Source organism: Podarcis vaucheri (assembly GCF_965113315.1).
Source record: "Podarcis vaucheri genome assembly, chromosome: 18".
Lineage (NCBI taxonomy): Eukaryota > Metazoa > Chordata > Lepidosauria > Squamata > Lacertidae > Podarcis > Podarcis vaucheri.
Genome location: NC_138756.1, coordinates 5,523,584 through 5,537,584, shown reverse-complemented (window position 1 = coordinate 5,537,584; position 14,001 = coordinate 5,523,584). Strand labels below are relative to the sequence as shown.

Sequence of the window (14,001 nt, the reverse complement as noted above, 5' to 3'; positions counted from 1 at the left end):
TTTTAGAAGACAGCTGAAGGCAGCCCCCTTTAGGGAAGTTTTTAATGTTTGATGTTTTGTTGTATTTTTGCTGTTCTGTTGGGAGCCATACAGAGTGGCTGGGGAGGCCCAGCCAGATGGGCGGGGTATAAATGATAGATTATTACGCTGCAGGTGTGTCCTCTGCCAGTCCGGGGGGGGGGGACTGGGCAGAGTCCTAGGATGGGAGATGAGTCAATTTGCAGCTCCGCAAGAAGAACGGGCTTCGTGAACTAACTCCCAGAAGCCATGGGGAGAGCAGAGAGACAGGTGTGGTGGTCGAGAAAGGCAAGACGGTGAGGTCACAAAGGGCCAGGGAGAAAGTTCTAGGAGGCCACTTGGAGGAAGTGGCTGGGGTCATTTAGGAGAAGCCAACAGGCCCAGCCTGTTGAGAGGGCAGAGGGAAAGGGCAAAGCACCTGGTCAGACCTACCTCTCACCTCTGCCGCAACGCTTCGGTCTCATGGAAACGCAGGTCAACATCTTGAGGAAACAGCTCCTCTTCTAGAGACTCGCAAAGCTCCCCTTCAAGCCAGCCCCAGTCGCGTTGACCTTCGTGGTAGGATTCAGCACAGCCCTAAGATCTCTGAAAGCACCACCAGCTATGCGGCTTCTCTTTCCGCCACCTTCCCGCGTGCTTGCCATGTTCCTGGTCCTCCAAGTCCAAGCGGGGAGAGCCTTCATCCGCGCCGTCCACAGCCACGACTCCCCCAGCCTCGATTTCAGGGCCCTGCCCGCTCTCTTTGGGCCCCTGCTCCCCACGGAAGGGCTCACAGGGTCCCTGGTCGAAGCGAGCCCCGCAAACGCCTGCCTCCCCATCGAAGGTCCGCCCAACGCCTCCTCAGCCTTCATAGTGCTCATCCGCCGATACAACTGTTCCTTTACCACCAAGGTCCTCCACGCCCAGCAAGCTGGCTTCCACGCTGCCATCATCTACAACGTCGACTCCCAGACGCTCGTGAGCATGGTGAGAGAGCCAGACACCGTGCATCACATCCGTATCCCTGCTGTGTTCACGACAGATGTGGCCTCCAGGATCCTGAAGCGGCTTCATGGCGCCGGCAAGCTGAGCTCGGTGGTCCTGATGCCCGAATACTTCCACTTTACCTGGAAGGTGGCTTCTGGGACCACCCAAATTTCCTCCTCGCACCCCTGCAGGTGTCACATCCAGCTGCCCGGGCCCTGCTCTCAGCTTTCACTTCTCCACACTTTCTGGTTCTTCTGCGTCCCGGTGTCCACCTTGATAGCCGCATTGCTCATTGAGAAATACCTCTTGAGGTGCCACAGGTGGAAGGCGGGGAGAAGTTTCCGCCTCCAAGGAAACAGGGGGGAGCTGCTCACCTTCTCCTTCCCCAGCTCCAGGTACCAGGAATGTGCCATCTGCTTGGAGAAGTACGTTGAGAGGGACAGCCTGAAGGTCCTATCCTGCTCGCATGCATTTCACAGCAAGTGCATCGACCTCTGGCACATCACCCAAGCCAGGAGCAAGACCTGCCCTCTCTGCATGCAGAGGGTCATGGTGGTCACCCGCTTGCAAGCGGTGAGGCTGTGGAAAGAGGGGGCCGCCAGGGACAGCCGCCAGACCCCGTGGCCCAGCAAAGCCAGAACCGCCGTGGACCAGCCAGCCTGCCTCTTGCTCCCCCAGCAACTCCCTTCCCAGTTCTGAAAAATATAATAAAACCAAGAATGAGGAAGGTGTGGTCCCTCCTGTTGCAATGGCCAAGGAAGGGGCAATAATCAGCCATGGAGGGCTGGAGGAGGATGTGGAATATGTGGAGGAGGATGTGGGATATGGGGAGGGGAGGGAGAGAGAATGACCGCTTTCTCTGCTACAGTGATAAACCCCAAAAGTTTGGCCGAAACGGGAGTTCTGCTCAGGGCTTCTTGGCAACCAGAAAGGAAAGCAAACAACTGACCCATGGGGCAGGGGGGGTGGGAGAGAGAATGGATAGGAAAGAATGACAGTGCCGGAGATTGTCGCAATTTATTCTGCTCCGCAATGTTAGTGGCAAAAGGGGGGGGGCTTTCTGATGAGGATCAGAAAATACAGAGAGTATTTATTTGGCACTTGGTCAAAACGTGACAGCTGGAAGGTGATTATTTTATTTTATTTTATTATTTTATTATTATTTTATTTTATTTTATTATTATTTTATTTTATTTTATTTTTATTTTATTTTATTTTATTTTATTATTATTTTATTTTATTTTATTATTATTTTATTTTATTTTATTTTATTATTAGTTTAGTTTAGTTTAGTTTAGTTTAGTTTAGTTTAGTTTAGTTTAGTTTAGTTTAGTTTAGTTTAATTGGTTGGTTGGTTGGTTGGTTGGTTGGTTGGTTGGCTTTTCAAATTAAAATTTTACAGAGATATATCCAACATAAATCACAAAAACAAGATTCCAAGGAATCTCCTGAACTTACATCCTCCCCTTTGTGGGTCCTATTATTAATCAATTCCTCCTGCGTTTTGATGGTCATCCAAACCCTTTACCCTCTTCCATTAATGTCCAGAATTCAACCTTAAACGACAAGTGCTATTCCAATCCTACTAACGATTTTAACTGTTTACAAGAGTCTTTAAGGTAAGTTATAAATTTTCCCAATTCTTCGTTAACATTTTGGTCCTCCTGATTTCTGAAACTTCTGGTCATTTTAGCCATTTCAGCATAGTCCATCGACTTCATCTGCCATTCTTCTCTGGTAGTGACTTTATCTCCTTTCCATCTCTGGGCCAATAACATCTGCACAGCTGTGGTTGCATACATAAATAGTCTTTTCTGCTCCCTTGGGATTTTGGCACCTAGAATTCCTAAAAGGAAGGCTTCAGGCATTTTAACAAAGGTTGTTTTAAACATTTTTTTCAACTCATTATATATCATTTCCCAAAATCCTTTTACTGCCTTACAATTCCACCACATATGGTCAAAGGTGCCTTCTTTTTCCTTACAATTCCAGCGTACATTTGAGCATGTTTTATACAGTACATTTTTCCTAATTTAAGGTAAAGGTAAAGGGACCCCTGACCATTAGGTCCAGTCATGACCGACCCTGGGGTTGCAGCGCTCATCTCACTTTATTGGCCGAGGGAGCCGGTGTACAGCTTCCGGGTCATGTGGCCAGCATGACTAAGCCACTTCTGGCGAACCAGAGCAGCGCACGGAAACGCTGTTTACCTTCCCGCCGGAGTGGTACCTATTGATCTCCTTGCACTTTGACTTGCTTTAGAACTGCTAGGTTGGCAGGAGCTGGGACCGAGCAACGGGAGCTCACCCCGTCATTGCGGGGGTTCGAACCGCCTACCTTCTGATCAGCAAGCCCTAGGCTCTGTGATTTAACCCACAGCACCACCCGTGTCCCTTTTGCTAATTTACTAGCAGTTAAATACCATTGGTACATCATTTCCATGTGCAGCGTATATATATTTTCTTGCAGCGTATAACATACCGTGAACTTTAAATCCCAATTCCATAACTTCTCCCAAGCTGTAAGCTGTATGTTGTGCCCAAAGTCTCTTGCCCAGAAGGCGATTCCTTTGCTGCAACTCCTTCATTGCAGATGGTTGGAATAGATGAACCTTGGGTGTCCCACTTTGCGAGCTTATGATTCTATATTGCTGGTTTCTCGACTCCCATCAACCCTGACAGTGGTCCAAGCTTCTTACCCTCCCCCCTTTTGTGTTTTTTTTCTTTCTTAGAAGTTATTATTATTATTATTAATGTTAAGATGCCAAAAAACAACAGAGAAAATGTAATCAAAGTTATAACTTGAGCTCTTGAGCCAAAACCCAGCTGTATAAACAAGTGCTCAAAGCTCTCTCCTTTATCAGTCCGTGACGCCTAATGAATGGCCTTGTCCATTCCAAAGTGGAGCGGGGATGGCACGTCTGGGTCTTATCTTACATCCTGACCACACTCTGACACACAGACCTAGTCCGAGAACGGCGCCAGGAGTATTCTTAGAGGTGGTGACCTCCTGCCCCAAGATAAGAGTATAGGAACAGGAACAACCTTTTATGGTCAAGAGTACCGGAACAGGAATATCTGTTTATGGTCATGGATGTCAACTTACGTGTATAAGCTGACGTGGTTGGATTCCTGGGGAAGGGGTGCCTGGAGGATATGTATATTGCATGAAATTTCTCATTTCTTTGGACTTGCTGTGAACTGACCACGCAAGTGTCTTCTGCTATCCAGAGAGCAGAATAAACTCTTTCTCTGAATCAACCTCGGTGTCATTTGACTTCCTTCCTCCCTCCCGGGAGCAACGCAGACCAAATCGATAAAGTCTAATAAGGCTACACAACAGTGAAATGAATGGCCTTGGGCGATGGTGGGCTTCCCTTCATTGGAGCTTGGATGGCCATCTGTCAGGGATGCTTGAGTTGAGATTCCTGCCTTACAGTGGGTTGGTCTAGATGGCCCCTTCCAACTCTACAATTCTAGGATTCAGTCTAAATGGGAGGTCGCTCATCAAAATGCACCCAGAAGCTGGGTTTTGCAGTGCGCTTCATTTACAAAAGTTAGAAAAATGCAACCTGTGTTGCAGAGAGAAGTAGTACGACTCATGCAACACATTGGCGGCTAATATACACACAATAATCACCAAAATAATTATGCATTCTTTATCAATCTCCTGAGAAAAATACAAAACCTTACGCAAAGCCACAGAGACTACCCAACCTAAGATGAACTTATAATGTCTGACTTCAATGGATTTTTCAAAGACTGAGTTAAACATTTGAAAAATTAGTAATGAAAGAGTGTGTTTATATCCAGATCCAAACAGGGTAACCTTGCTAAGCAAATCAGTCTCTTAAGCTTAAGCCAAGAAATACTATTCTCTATGAAATGTAAGTATATTTGTATAAATTTTTGTAGTAAATCTGATTTCATGTATAATGGATACGTATTTTTGATTTAATTGAATATTTAGGTAAAGGTAAAGGGACCCCTGACTATTAGATCCAGTCATGGCTGACTCTGGGGTTGCGGCGCTCATCTCGCTTTATTGGCCGAGGGAGCCGCCGTACAGTTTCCGGGTCATGTGGCCAGCAGGACTAAGCTGCTTCTGGCGAACCAGTGCAGTGCACGGAAACGTTGTTTACCTTCCCGCCAGAGCGGTACCTATTTATCTACTTGCGCTGGTGTGCTTTCGAACTGCTAGGTTGGCAGGAGCTGGGACCAAGCAATGGCAGCTCACCCCATCACGGGGATTCGAACCGCCAACCTTCTGATCGGCAAGTCCTAGGCTCTGTGGTTTGACCCACAGCGCCACCCTTTAATTGAATATTTAGAAGTGCATAAAGCTATTTCTAATAAGATTTGGTTTGAATTATTATTAGTGAATATCAATATATGTATCAAGGCTTTGAGATTGGACCACTGAAGGAGCCAGGAAAGCTACCTTGGGAGTTGGCTACCTGCAAGCCCCAGTAAAAGGGCCCCATCGGAGACAAACAGCGGCCTCTTGATTATTTGGACTGCCAGGGCGAAAAAGGTGCAAAATGCCGACACCCTTCATTAACATCCATCTACAGCTTCACTAGCATCTCTTGGTATTGTGAACAACACTGAACTTACCGTATTTTTTGCTCTATAAGACTCACTTTTTCCCTCCTAAAAAGTAAGGGGAAATGTGTGCACGTCTTATGGAGCGAATGCAGGCTGCGCAGCTATCCCAGAAGCCAGAACAGCAAGAGGGATTGCCGCTTTCGCTGCACAGCGATCCCTCTTGCTGTTCTGGCTTCTGAGATTCAGAATATTTTTTTCTTCTTGTTTTCCTCCTCCAAAAGCTAGGTGCGTCTTGTGGTCTGGTGCGTCTTATAGAGCGAAAAATGCGGTGCCTTTTGTTGGTATCTTCATGAACTCATTTACAAAGGTTAGCAGTTGACCAACTTGATGAAGGCAGAAGCCAGGGGTACTACGCTTCCCAGACTGACTTCCTGATGGGCCCACTTGAAGCTAGATTATAATTCTTCATCGAGACAGATCCCTCGTCAGCCTCTCCCAGGGAAGGGCCGTCCAATCAGGTTCCCCCATCCTTTCCTACTTAGCTATCAGATATACTGCAATTTTCTTGGAATGACTTTTACGAAGGAGAAGGAGCTGCAGACTTTAATTAGCTGGCAGATTTGACTTGCGAGGAGTCAAAGGAGGAGATGGAAGTAGGAAAGAGAAAGGAATATTAATGCAGTCTCCCACATCAGTTACGGAAGCCGGAGGAAGGGGAAGGGGCAGCAAGACTCAGATCAGCTTCACTCGCAAACGATGCTGCCAAAAGCATCCACCTGGAATCACCTCTCTTCCTGAAATTTGACAGGCTTCGTCCCATCAGGAAGGGGTGACCCTGAAAGCAATTGGCATCCGATTCCAGCAGAAAATGTAAAAGGTTTGACTCTTTTTTAAAGCAGGAGTGGCAAACTTTTTTCTTTTCTTTGCCCCAATGGGCCAGAGAACCATCGCTGATTATCAGCTCCATCTGGTACGCAGGATGAGACCCTACCTGTCTCGCCAGAGTGGTGAATGCTCTAGTTATCTCTCACTTGGACTACTACAATGTGCTGTACGTGGGGCTACCTGTGAAGGCGACCCGGAAACTACAACTAATCCAGAATGCGGCAGCTAGACTGGTGACTGGGAGCGGCCGCCGAGACCATATAACACCGGTCTTGAAAGACCTACATTGGCTCCCAGTACATTTCCGAGCACAATTCAAAGTGTTGGTGCTGACCTTTAAAGCCCTAAATGGCCTTGGCCCAGTATACCTGAAGGAGCGTCTCCACCTCCATCGTTCGCCCAGACACTGAGGTCCAGCTCCGAGGGCCTTCTGGCAGTTCCCTCCCTGAGAGAAGTGAGGTTACAGGGAACCAGGCAGAGGGCCTTCTCAGTGTTGGCACCAGCCCTGTGGAACACCCTCCCACCAGATGTCAAAGAGAACAACAACTGCCAGACTTTTAGGAGACCTCTGAAGGCAGCCCTGTTTAGGGAAGCTTTTAATGTTTAATAGGTTATTGTATTTTAATATTCTGTTGGAAGCCACCCAGAGTGGCTGGGGAAACCCAGCCAGATGGGCAGGGTATAAATTATTATTATTATTATTATTATTATTATTATTATTATTATTTATTGAAGGGCTCTTTCATGGAGAAAGCTGGTTTTCCCCCCACTGCTCCAGATGCGAGGACCCAAACCTATGGATTCAAGTTGCAAGAAAGGCGATTCCAACAAAACATCAGCAAGAATTTGGCAGTGGAAAGGACTCCTTGGAAGGTGGCGAACTCTCCTTCCTTGGAGGTTTTTAAACAGAGGTTTGCGGGGCCAGTTGTCAGGGATTTTGAAGCTGCGGTTCCTGTTTTGCAGGGGGCTGGACCCCCCCCTTCCAACTCAATGACTCTGTTATTCAGTTTCCCACAATTCTGCACCTTTCCTTTTAAACCCAAATCCTCATGATAGTTCATCACCGTATCTGTGCAAAGATACATTTTGCATGCCTTTGACTAATAGGCAGATTTGTGCAAGCAATCCCCCCCCCCATGCCTGTGCAATTCTGTATACCGTATTTTTCGCTCTATAACACGCACCAGACCATAACACGCACGTAGTTTTTAGAGGAGGAAAACAAGAAAAAAATAGTGGATATATGATTTTTGTGGTTCATGCTGTGGCCACAGACATGTGATCTGACAGTGAGTTTGGAGTAGCCCAATGCAAAAATCCTGAGGATCCATGTGGATCCATGCTTTGTAACCACGGAGGAGGGAAGGAAGGGGAACCATGGATCCTCTGCTCATGACTGCAGCAGATCCCCCCCCCCGCCACCCGCAGGCATTTGCTCCATAACACGCACAGACATTACCCCTTACTTTCTAGGAGGAAAAAAGTGAGTGTTATGGTGCAAAAAATATGGTATATTACTTGGCATCACGAAATCCAGGAAAGTCCAGATTTCGAAGGATAGCGTGCATATTTGGTGCAAGTTAGGCGGTCTCTCGTTAGAATGGAAACAACAAAATAAAATCCATTTGCCTCCATCGTTAGCAAACAACCACAACAGCCCGATAGATTGTTTCCTCGTTCCGAAGGCCTCCCTGGATGAAAGCGGCTGCTGTTTCTCTTGGGTGTCTTTGGCAACGAGCACCTGCTCTAATTAAAAGCAGTTTGTTTTGCGGCGTCCCTAGTTATCTCAACGGTGGGGACAGTGGCTGGAGTTGATATTCTCTCCCCTCCCCATATTCACAAACACACATAATGCAAAGCTTTTCCAGCCTTTCTAGAGCTCCATCCACAACAGGGTTTTCGCTAGGAAGCCGAAGCACAAAATCCACATTTGTGGAGGGAGTTGGGGGATGTTTTCCTTTCCTATTAATAGGAGGGAAAGGAAAGGGGTCCGTCCTCAGAGCAAGGCGTACTTGGAGGGATGTCTGGGCATAGCTGTCAACTTACAGATTTGAAAATAAGGGACCAGCAGCCTCGAAAATAAGGGACCAGCAGCCAAAATAAGGGATTTTAGTCAACCAGCTCCCGAGCCAAAGGCAGAAAGCCCAGGCAGCAGCCAAACGAAGCCTCAAGTGTTGGTTCCCACAGCGCAGCAACCCAGCAAAGGGGATGCAGCAAGGAAAACCACCGTCACCTCTCCGCTGGGAAGCGCTGAGCAAAGGCGAGTCCCAAGGCAACATGGCCGATTTGATCGGCACAAAGCATGGAAGCTCCACCCCCCAGTCGTTCTTAGACTCCTTATTGAGTGAGCAACACAGCCAAGCAACCCAGTTGGAGCCTCCCTCCTCCCTGGCCGGCAGGGAGGGAGGGAGAGGAGCTGCTTCCTTTGAAACCCGTGAAATTTAAGGGACATCATCAATAAGGGACAGCAGCGGGACACGGCGCTGGGATAAGGGACTTTCCCACCAAATAAGGGACGGTTGACAGCTATGTGGCTGGGAGAGTCCCTGCACCATGGCCACGTTCCTGGAGTGGCTACACAGTCCCTTTGAAATTAGCAGAAAAGCTTGGAGTACTTTAAAGCTCAATTTCAGTAAAAAAACAAACCAGAGGCTTTTCTGTTGGGGCTAATTGATGAGGAAATTCAAAAGAAAGATGTAAATTTGTTTATGTATGCCACAACGGCTGCAAGAATACTCCTGGCCCAGAAATGGAAGCAGCAAGGACTTCCTACATTGGAAGACTGGCAGATAAAGTTGGTCGAATACGTGGAGTTGGCAAAGCTGACGGGGAATATCCGGAATCGGCACAATGAACTATTTCAAAAGGACTGGAGCAAATTTATACTCCATATGAAAGAAAATTGCAAACAGTTGAAAACATTTGTAGGTTTGGGTTGAAATGTTTGGTAATGGGAAAACAAGGAGCTGGTTTACATATAAGAGGTGAATGCTAAAAGATTGACATAAGGTAAAAAAGTGGATATAGAAATGTGAAGAAATTGGTAAAGTTGTGTGGAAGTCAGTTAGAAGGAGGTTGATGCTTTATTTAAGCAATGTCTTAAGTTGTGGATTTTTGATTTTTGATATGGAAATGTAATGAAACATAGAAAACTTAATAAAAATCATGTTTAAAAAAAGGAAGTACTTTAAAGCTTAGAGCAATGGTCCCCAAACTTTTCTGGCCCACTGCCCCCTTGGTTCCATAACCTCACACCCGGTGCCCCCTACCCTATAAAAAGCATTATTCAGAATAGTGCTTTGCGCGACCATCTAATAACTACCGACCTTACTGTATGCCTGTGAAACATGGACCACTTATAAACGCCATCTCCAACTCCTTGAAAGATTCCATCAATGGTGTCTCCAAAAAGTTTTATACATCACTTTGGTAGACAGGCAAACTACAGTGGTGCCTTGCAAGACGAAAAGAATCCGTTCTGTGATTCTCTTCGTCTAGCGGTTTTTTCGTCTTGCGAAGCAAGCCCATTGAAGGATTAGCGGATTAGCGCTATTAGCGGCTTTTAGCGGCTTATCTGCTGATCAGATCAGCTGATAAGCGGCTTAGCGGCTTAGAAAAAGGGGGGGAGGAAAAAAACCAACAGGAACTCGGAAGACATTGTCATCTTGCGAAGCAAGCCCATAGGAAATTCATTTTGCGAAGCACCTCCAAAACGGAAAACTCTTTCGTCTAGCAAGTTTTTCGTCTTGCGAGACATTCGTCTTGCGGGGCACCACTGTAATGCCATTGTACTGGAAGAAGCAAAGATCACCAGTGTCAAAGCGATGATTCTTCAACATCAACTACATGTTGTGTGGATGCCTGATTATCGTCTTCCAAAGCAACTCCTCTATTCCGAACTTAAAAATGGAAAGCATAATGCTGGTGGTCAACAAAAGAGGTTTAAAGACTTTATGAAGGCAAATCTTTTAAAATGTAATATAAACACAGACAACTGGGAAACACTGGTTTGCGAGCGCTGCAATTGGAGAACAGCCTTTACCAAAGGTGTCGTGGGCTTTGAAGACACTCTTGACGCAAGGGAGAAACGTGCTAAGAGGAAGGCACGCTTGGCAAACCCTCACCGGGATCCTCTCCCTCCCAGAAACCAATGTCCCCACTGTGGAAGGATGTGTGGATCCAGAATTGGCCTCCACAGTCCCTTACAGACTCACTGTTAAAACCGTGCTCATAAAAGACAATCTTACTTTGCAACGAGGGATTGCCAAAGAAGAAGAAGAACCCAATAAAATTCAAAACAGTGGCATTAATTGTGCATTTATTCAAAACTCAATTAAAAATATTTAGAATGGGTAGAATCAGTGCTTTTTTCTTTAAAAAAAAATGTTTAGGGGTACTCTCATTTTCCTACTCATGTTGAAATACTACCCCTCAATGAGGCCAAACTTATATTCACAAAATATTTAGGGTATACGTACCCCTGCGTCCCCCCAGAAGAAAAAGCACTGGGTAGAATAGTAGAGCTGGAAGGAATCTCAACTAAGTACTCAGTGACAGATGGCCATCCAAACTCAGCTTAAAAGCCTCCAGGGAGGGAGAGTCCACCACCTCCCAAGGGAGACTGTCCCACTGTCGCACAGCTCTTACTGTCAGAAAGTTCTTCCTGATATTGAGTCAGAATCTACTTTCTCATATCTTGAATCCATTTGTTCAAGTCTTACCCTCCAGAGCAGGAGGAAACAAGCTTGCCCCAGTTTAATTAATTCAACACCATTTTGATGAACTCGATACCTGGGAGCCAGTGTGGTGTAGTGGTTAAGAGCAGTGGACTCGTAATCTGGTGAACCGGGTTCGCTTCCCCGCTCCTCCACATGCAGCTGCTGGGTGACCTTGGGCCAGTCACACTTCTCTGAAGTCTCTCAGCCTCACTCAGCTCACAGAGTGTTTCTTGTGGGGGAGAAAGAGAAAAGAGATTATTAACCGCAATGAGACTTGAAACATACTCGGAGTCAAGTGTGAATTTCATGCTCTTTATTCAGCTCATAGTAGCAATGAATGAAACTTTCCCCAAAATATCTAGCTATAAATACATTATTTACACAATGGGCCCCGTGTGATTGGCTAATTCCGGGCTGCTCCTGTAGGCCAATCAGGTTGCGGATTCACCTCCTCCAGAAGCCTGATTGGCTGCTCCTACAGGCCAATCAGGTGGCTGATTCACTTCACCCAGGAGCCTGATTGGCTGCTCCTGCAGGCCAATCAGGTCACTGATTCACTTCCACCTGGAGCTGGATTGGGTGGCTCCTGCGGGCCAATCAGACTGCTGCATTCTGGGTCCTATTGTTCTAGGGATAGAGCACTGTTGAAGAGAAACTATCTAGCCAATCAGGGAAAGCAGCTGAGTGCAACTTCACAATGCTTTTGCAAGTATTTATTAATTCCGCACTCGCAAGGAGCCACGCCTTCACGTAGGCAGCACCTAGACTTTGGGACTCCCTTCCAATGGACATTAAGCAGGAGCCTTTGCGGCTTGCCCTGCATTCAGCTGTCAGGCACCCACATTTGGATCCCTGAGCGTTCTTCCCCCAAAGCACCGGGAACGAGTTCAGAAAGGGAGGCTGCAAAAACCAGTCCTCTCCTTGGAGCCCTTTCCTTCCTTTCATTATCTCCATCGGAGTTGAGCACTCGCAAAAGTGTTGGGCAGTTGGGTCGCCTCCTCTGTTCAGTCGGATGCTTGCAAACGGAGGCTGGGGCTGGCTGCTTCTCTGTAAAGATGATGCCCAGAGATGTCCTCAAGGAGTGGGCAAGCGTGGTTGGTTGGGGGGGGGGAGAGGGATGTCACTGAATCATTTCAAATAAATGGTGAGTCAGAGCAGAATTGGGTTGTATGGAAGAGGAGGACAACTTGCAGGGGGGTGTAATGATCTGTCCATTTCTCTGTTTCTCGTTCTCTGAATCTCTCTTCTTTTTTTAGCCAACCTTTGAAAATTTGGAAAAGAAAAACTATTGCCAAGCATCAAGAGTTTTCTTCTGAGACAAATGATATGTGTAGATGTTGAGTCTTCTACGTGGCATCAAAACAAACTTGGAAAACCTTTTACATTGCAGATTAAGATCAGATCCACAGGGTATGGACTTCAGTCTAAGGTTTTGATTTAATTTCTCCATAGTGGATGCTGTGACACTAGCCTAACTCATCTCTGCCGCTTGGTCTCTCCTGCTTCTGCCTCTGATTCTGGACTGCTCTCTGCCACAGACTCCTCCTGCTCACTAAGCCATAGCTGTCAACTTACAGATTTGAAAATAAGGGACCAGCAGCCTCGGAAATAAGGGATCAGCAGCCAAAATAAGGGATTTTCCAGGCACAGGTATGTTCGACTTCTGAGCCCCTCCGAGCCAAAGGCAGAAAGCCCAGCCAGCAGCCAAACGAAGCCTCAAGCGGTGGTTCCCACAGCGCAGCAACCCGGCAAAGGGGATGCAGCAAGGAAAACCACCGTCCCCTCTCCGCTGGGAAGCGCTGAGCAAAGGCGAGTCCCCAGGCAAGGCGGCCGATTTGATCGGCACAAGGCATGCAAGCTCCACCCCCCCAGTCGTTCTTAGACTCCTTATTGGGTGAGCAACACTGTTGGAGCCTCCCTCCTCCCTGGCTGGCAGAGAGGGAGGGAGAGGAGCTGCTTCCTTTGAAACCCGGGAAATTTAAGGGACATCATCAATAAGGGACAGCAGCGGGACACGGCGCTGGGATAAGGGAGTTTCCCGCCAAATAAGGGACAGTTGACAGCTATGTCACTAAGCCCTGTTGCCTCTTCAGCTTCTGCCACCCCAGTCTTCTCCAGTCTTCTCCAGTCATCCCACCAGCCCTCCCCGGACTCTGAGCCTTCTTCCCCTGTTGGTTCCAAAACTGGATCCTCCCACCTCTTCTCTGCGTCCAGCCAGTTCAAAACACAGGAGGTAACCTTTCGCTTGGAACAATAAGGACTGGAATCTTACTTGATCGTTAGGGGTAGGATCGCCTGCTTCTCATGCAGAATTTCCTAGGCTTCTCTCCAACTACATTCTACTTACAAGAGACCCACCGAGATTAATGGCCCTAGTCATGCCCATTAATTCCAATGGGTCTACTCTGAGTAGGACTTCATTGGGCAAAACCCTATGACTGACCTGGGTCCATTGGTTTCAATGGGTGGTGTCCCATCAAGTACTGCTCAGAGCAGGACCCATTGAATTTAATGGACTGCCTTTACTTCGGCCCGTTCATTCCACTGGGTCTACCTGTGAGTAGAACTGGCCTTGATGCAACCTAGTGGGTCTACTCGGGATAGTTGGACCCAATCCATAGACTCCTTTGTATGATACACGAGAAGGTGGTTTCTATGCCCTCCTTGTCTTCCTTGATGAATGGATCCCTCCTGCAGTGACTTCATCGCATGCTGCCTCCGATGTAAGAACCTCCACAGCGATGACATTATTAAGGCTGAAATCCGGGGTGTGGGGAGAGGCGGAGACTGGAGAGAGTGACAATTTCTCTGGGAACAGATGGCCTTCCTTTTAGTACTGCAACACACTGCCAGTTAATTAATGCTCG

General features: G+C 47.2%; 1 protein-coding gene across 1 annotated transcript; it reads left to right on the top strand.

The window, feature by feature from the left end:
• Positions 1-252: 252 nt before the first annotated feature.
• Positions 253-1,711, top strand: LOC309523168 (E3 ubiquitin-protein ligase ZNRF4-like). The gene has a single exon (XM_082206927.1). It carries the CDS (start codon positions 622-624, stop codon positions 1,681-1,683), a length of 1,062 nt encoding a protein of 353 aa, XP_082063053.1. The 5' UTR covers positions 253-621; the 3' UTR covers positions 1,684-1,711.
• Positions 1,712-14,001: the final 12,290 nt, after the last annotated feature.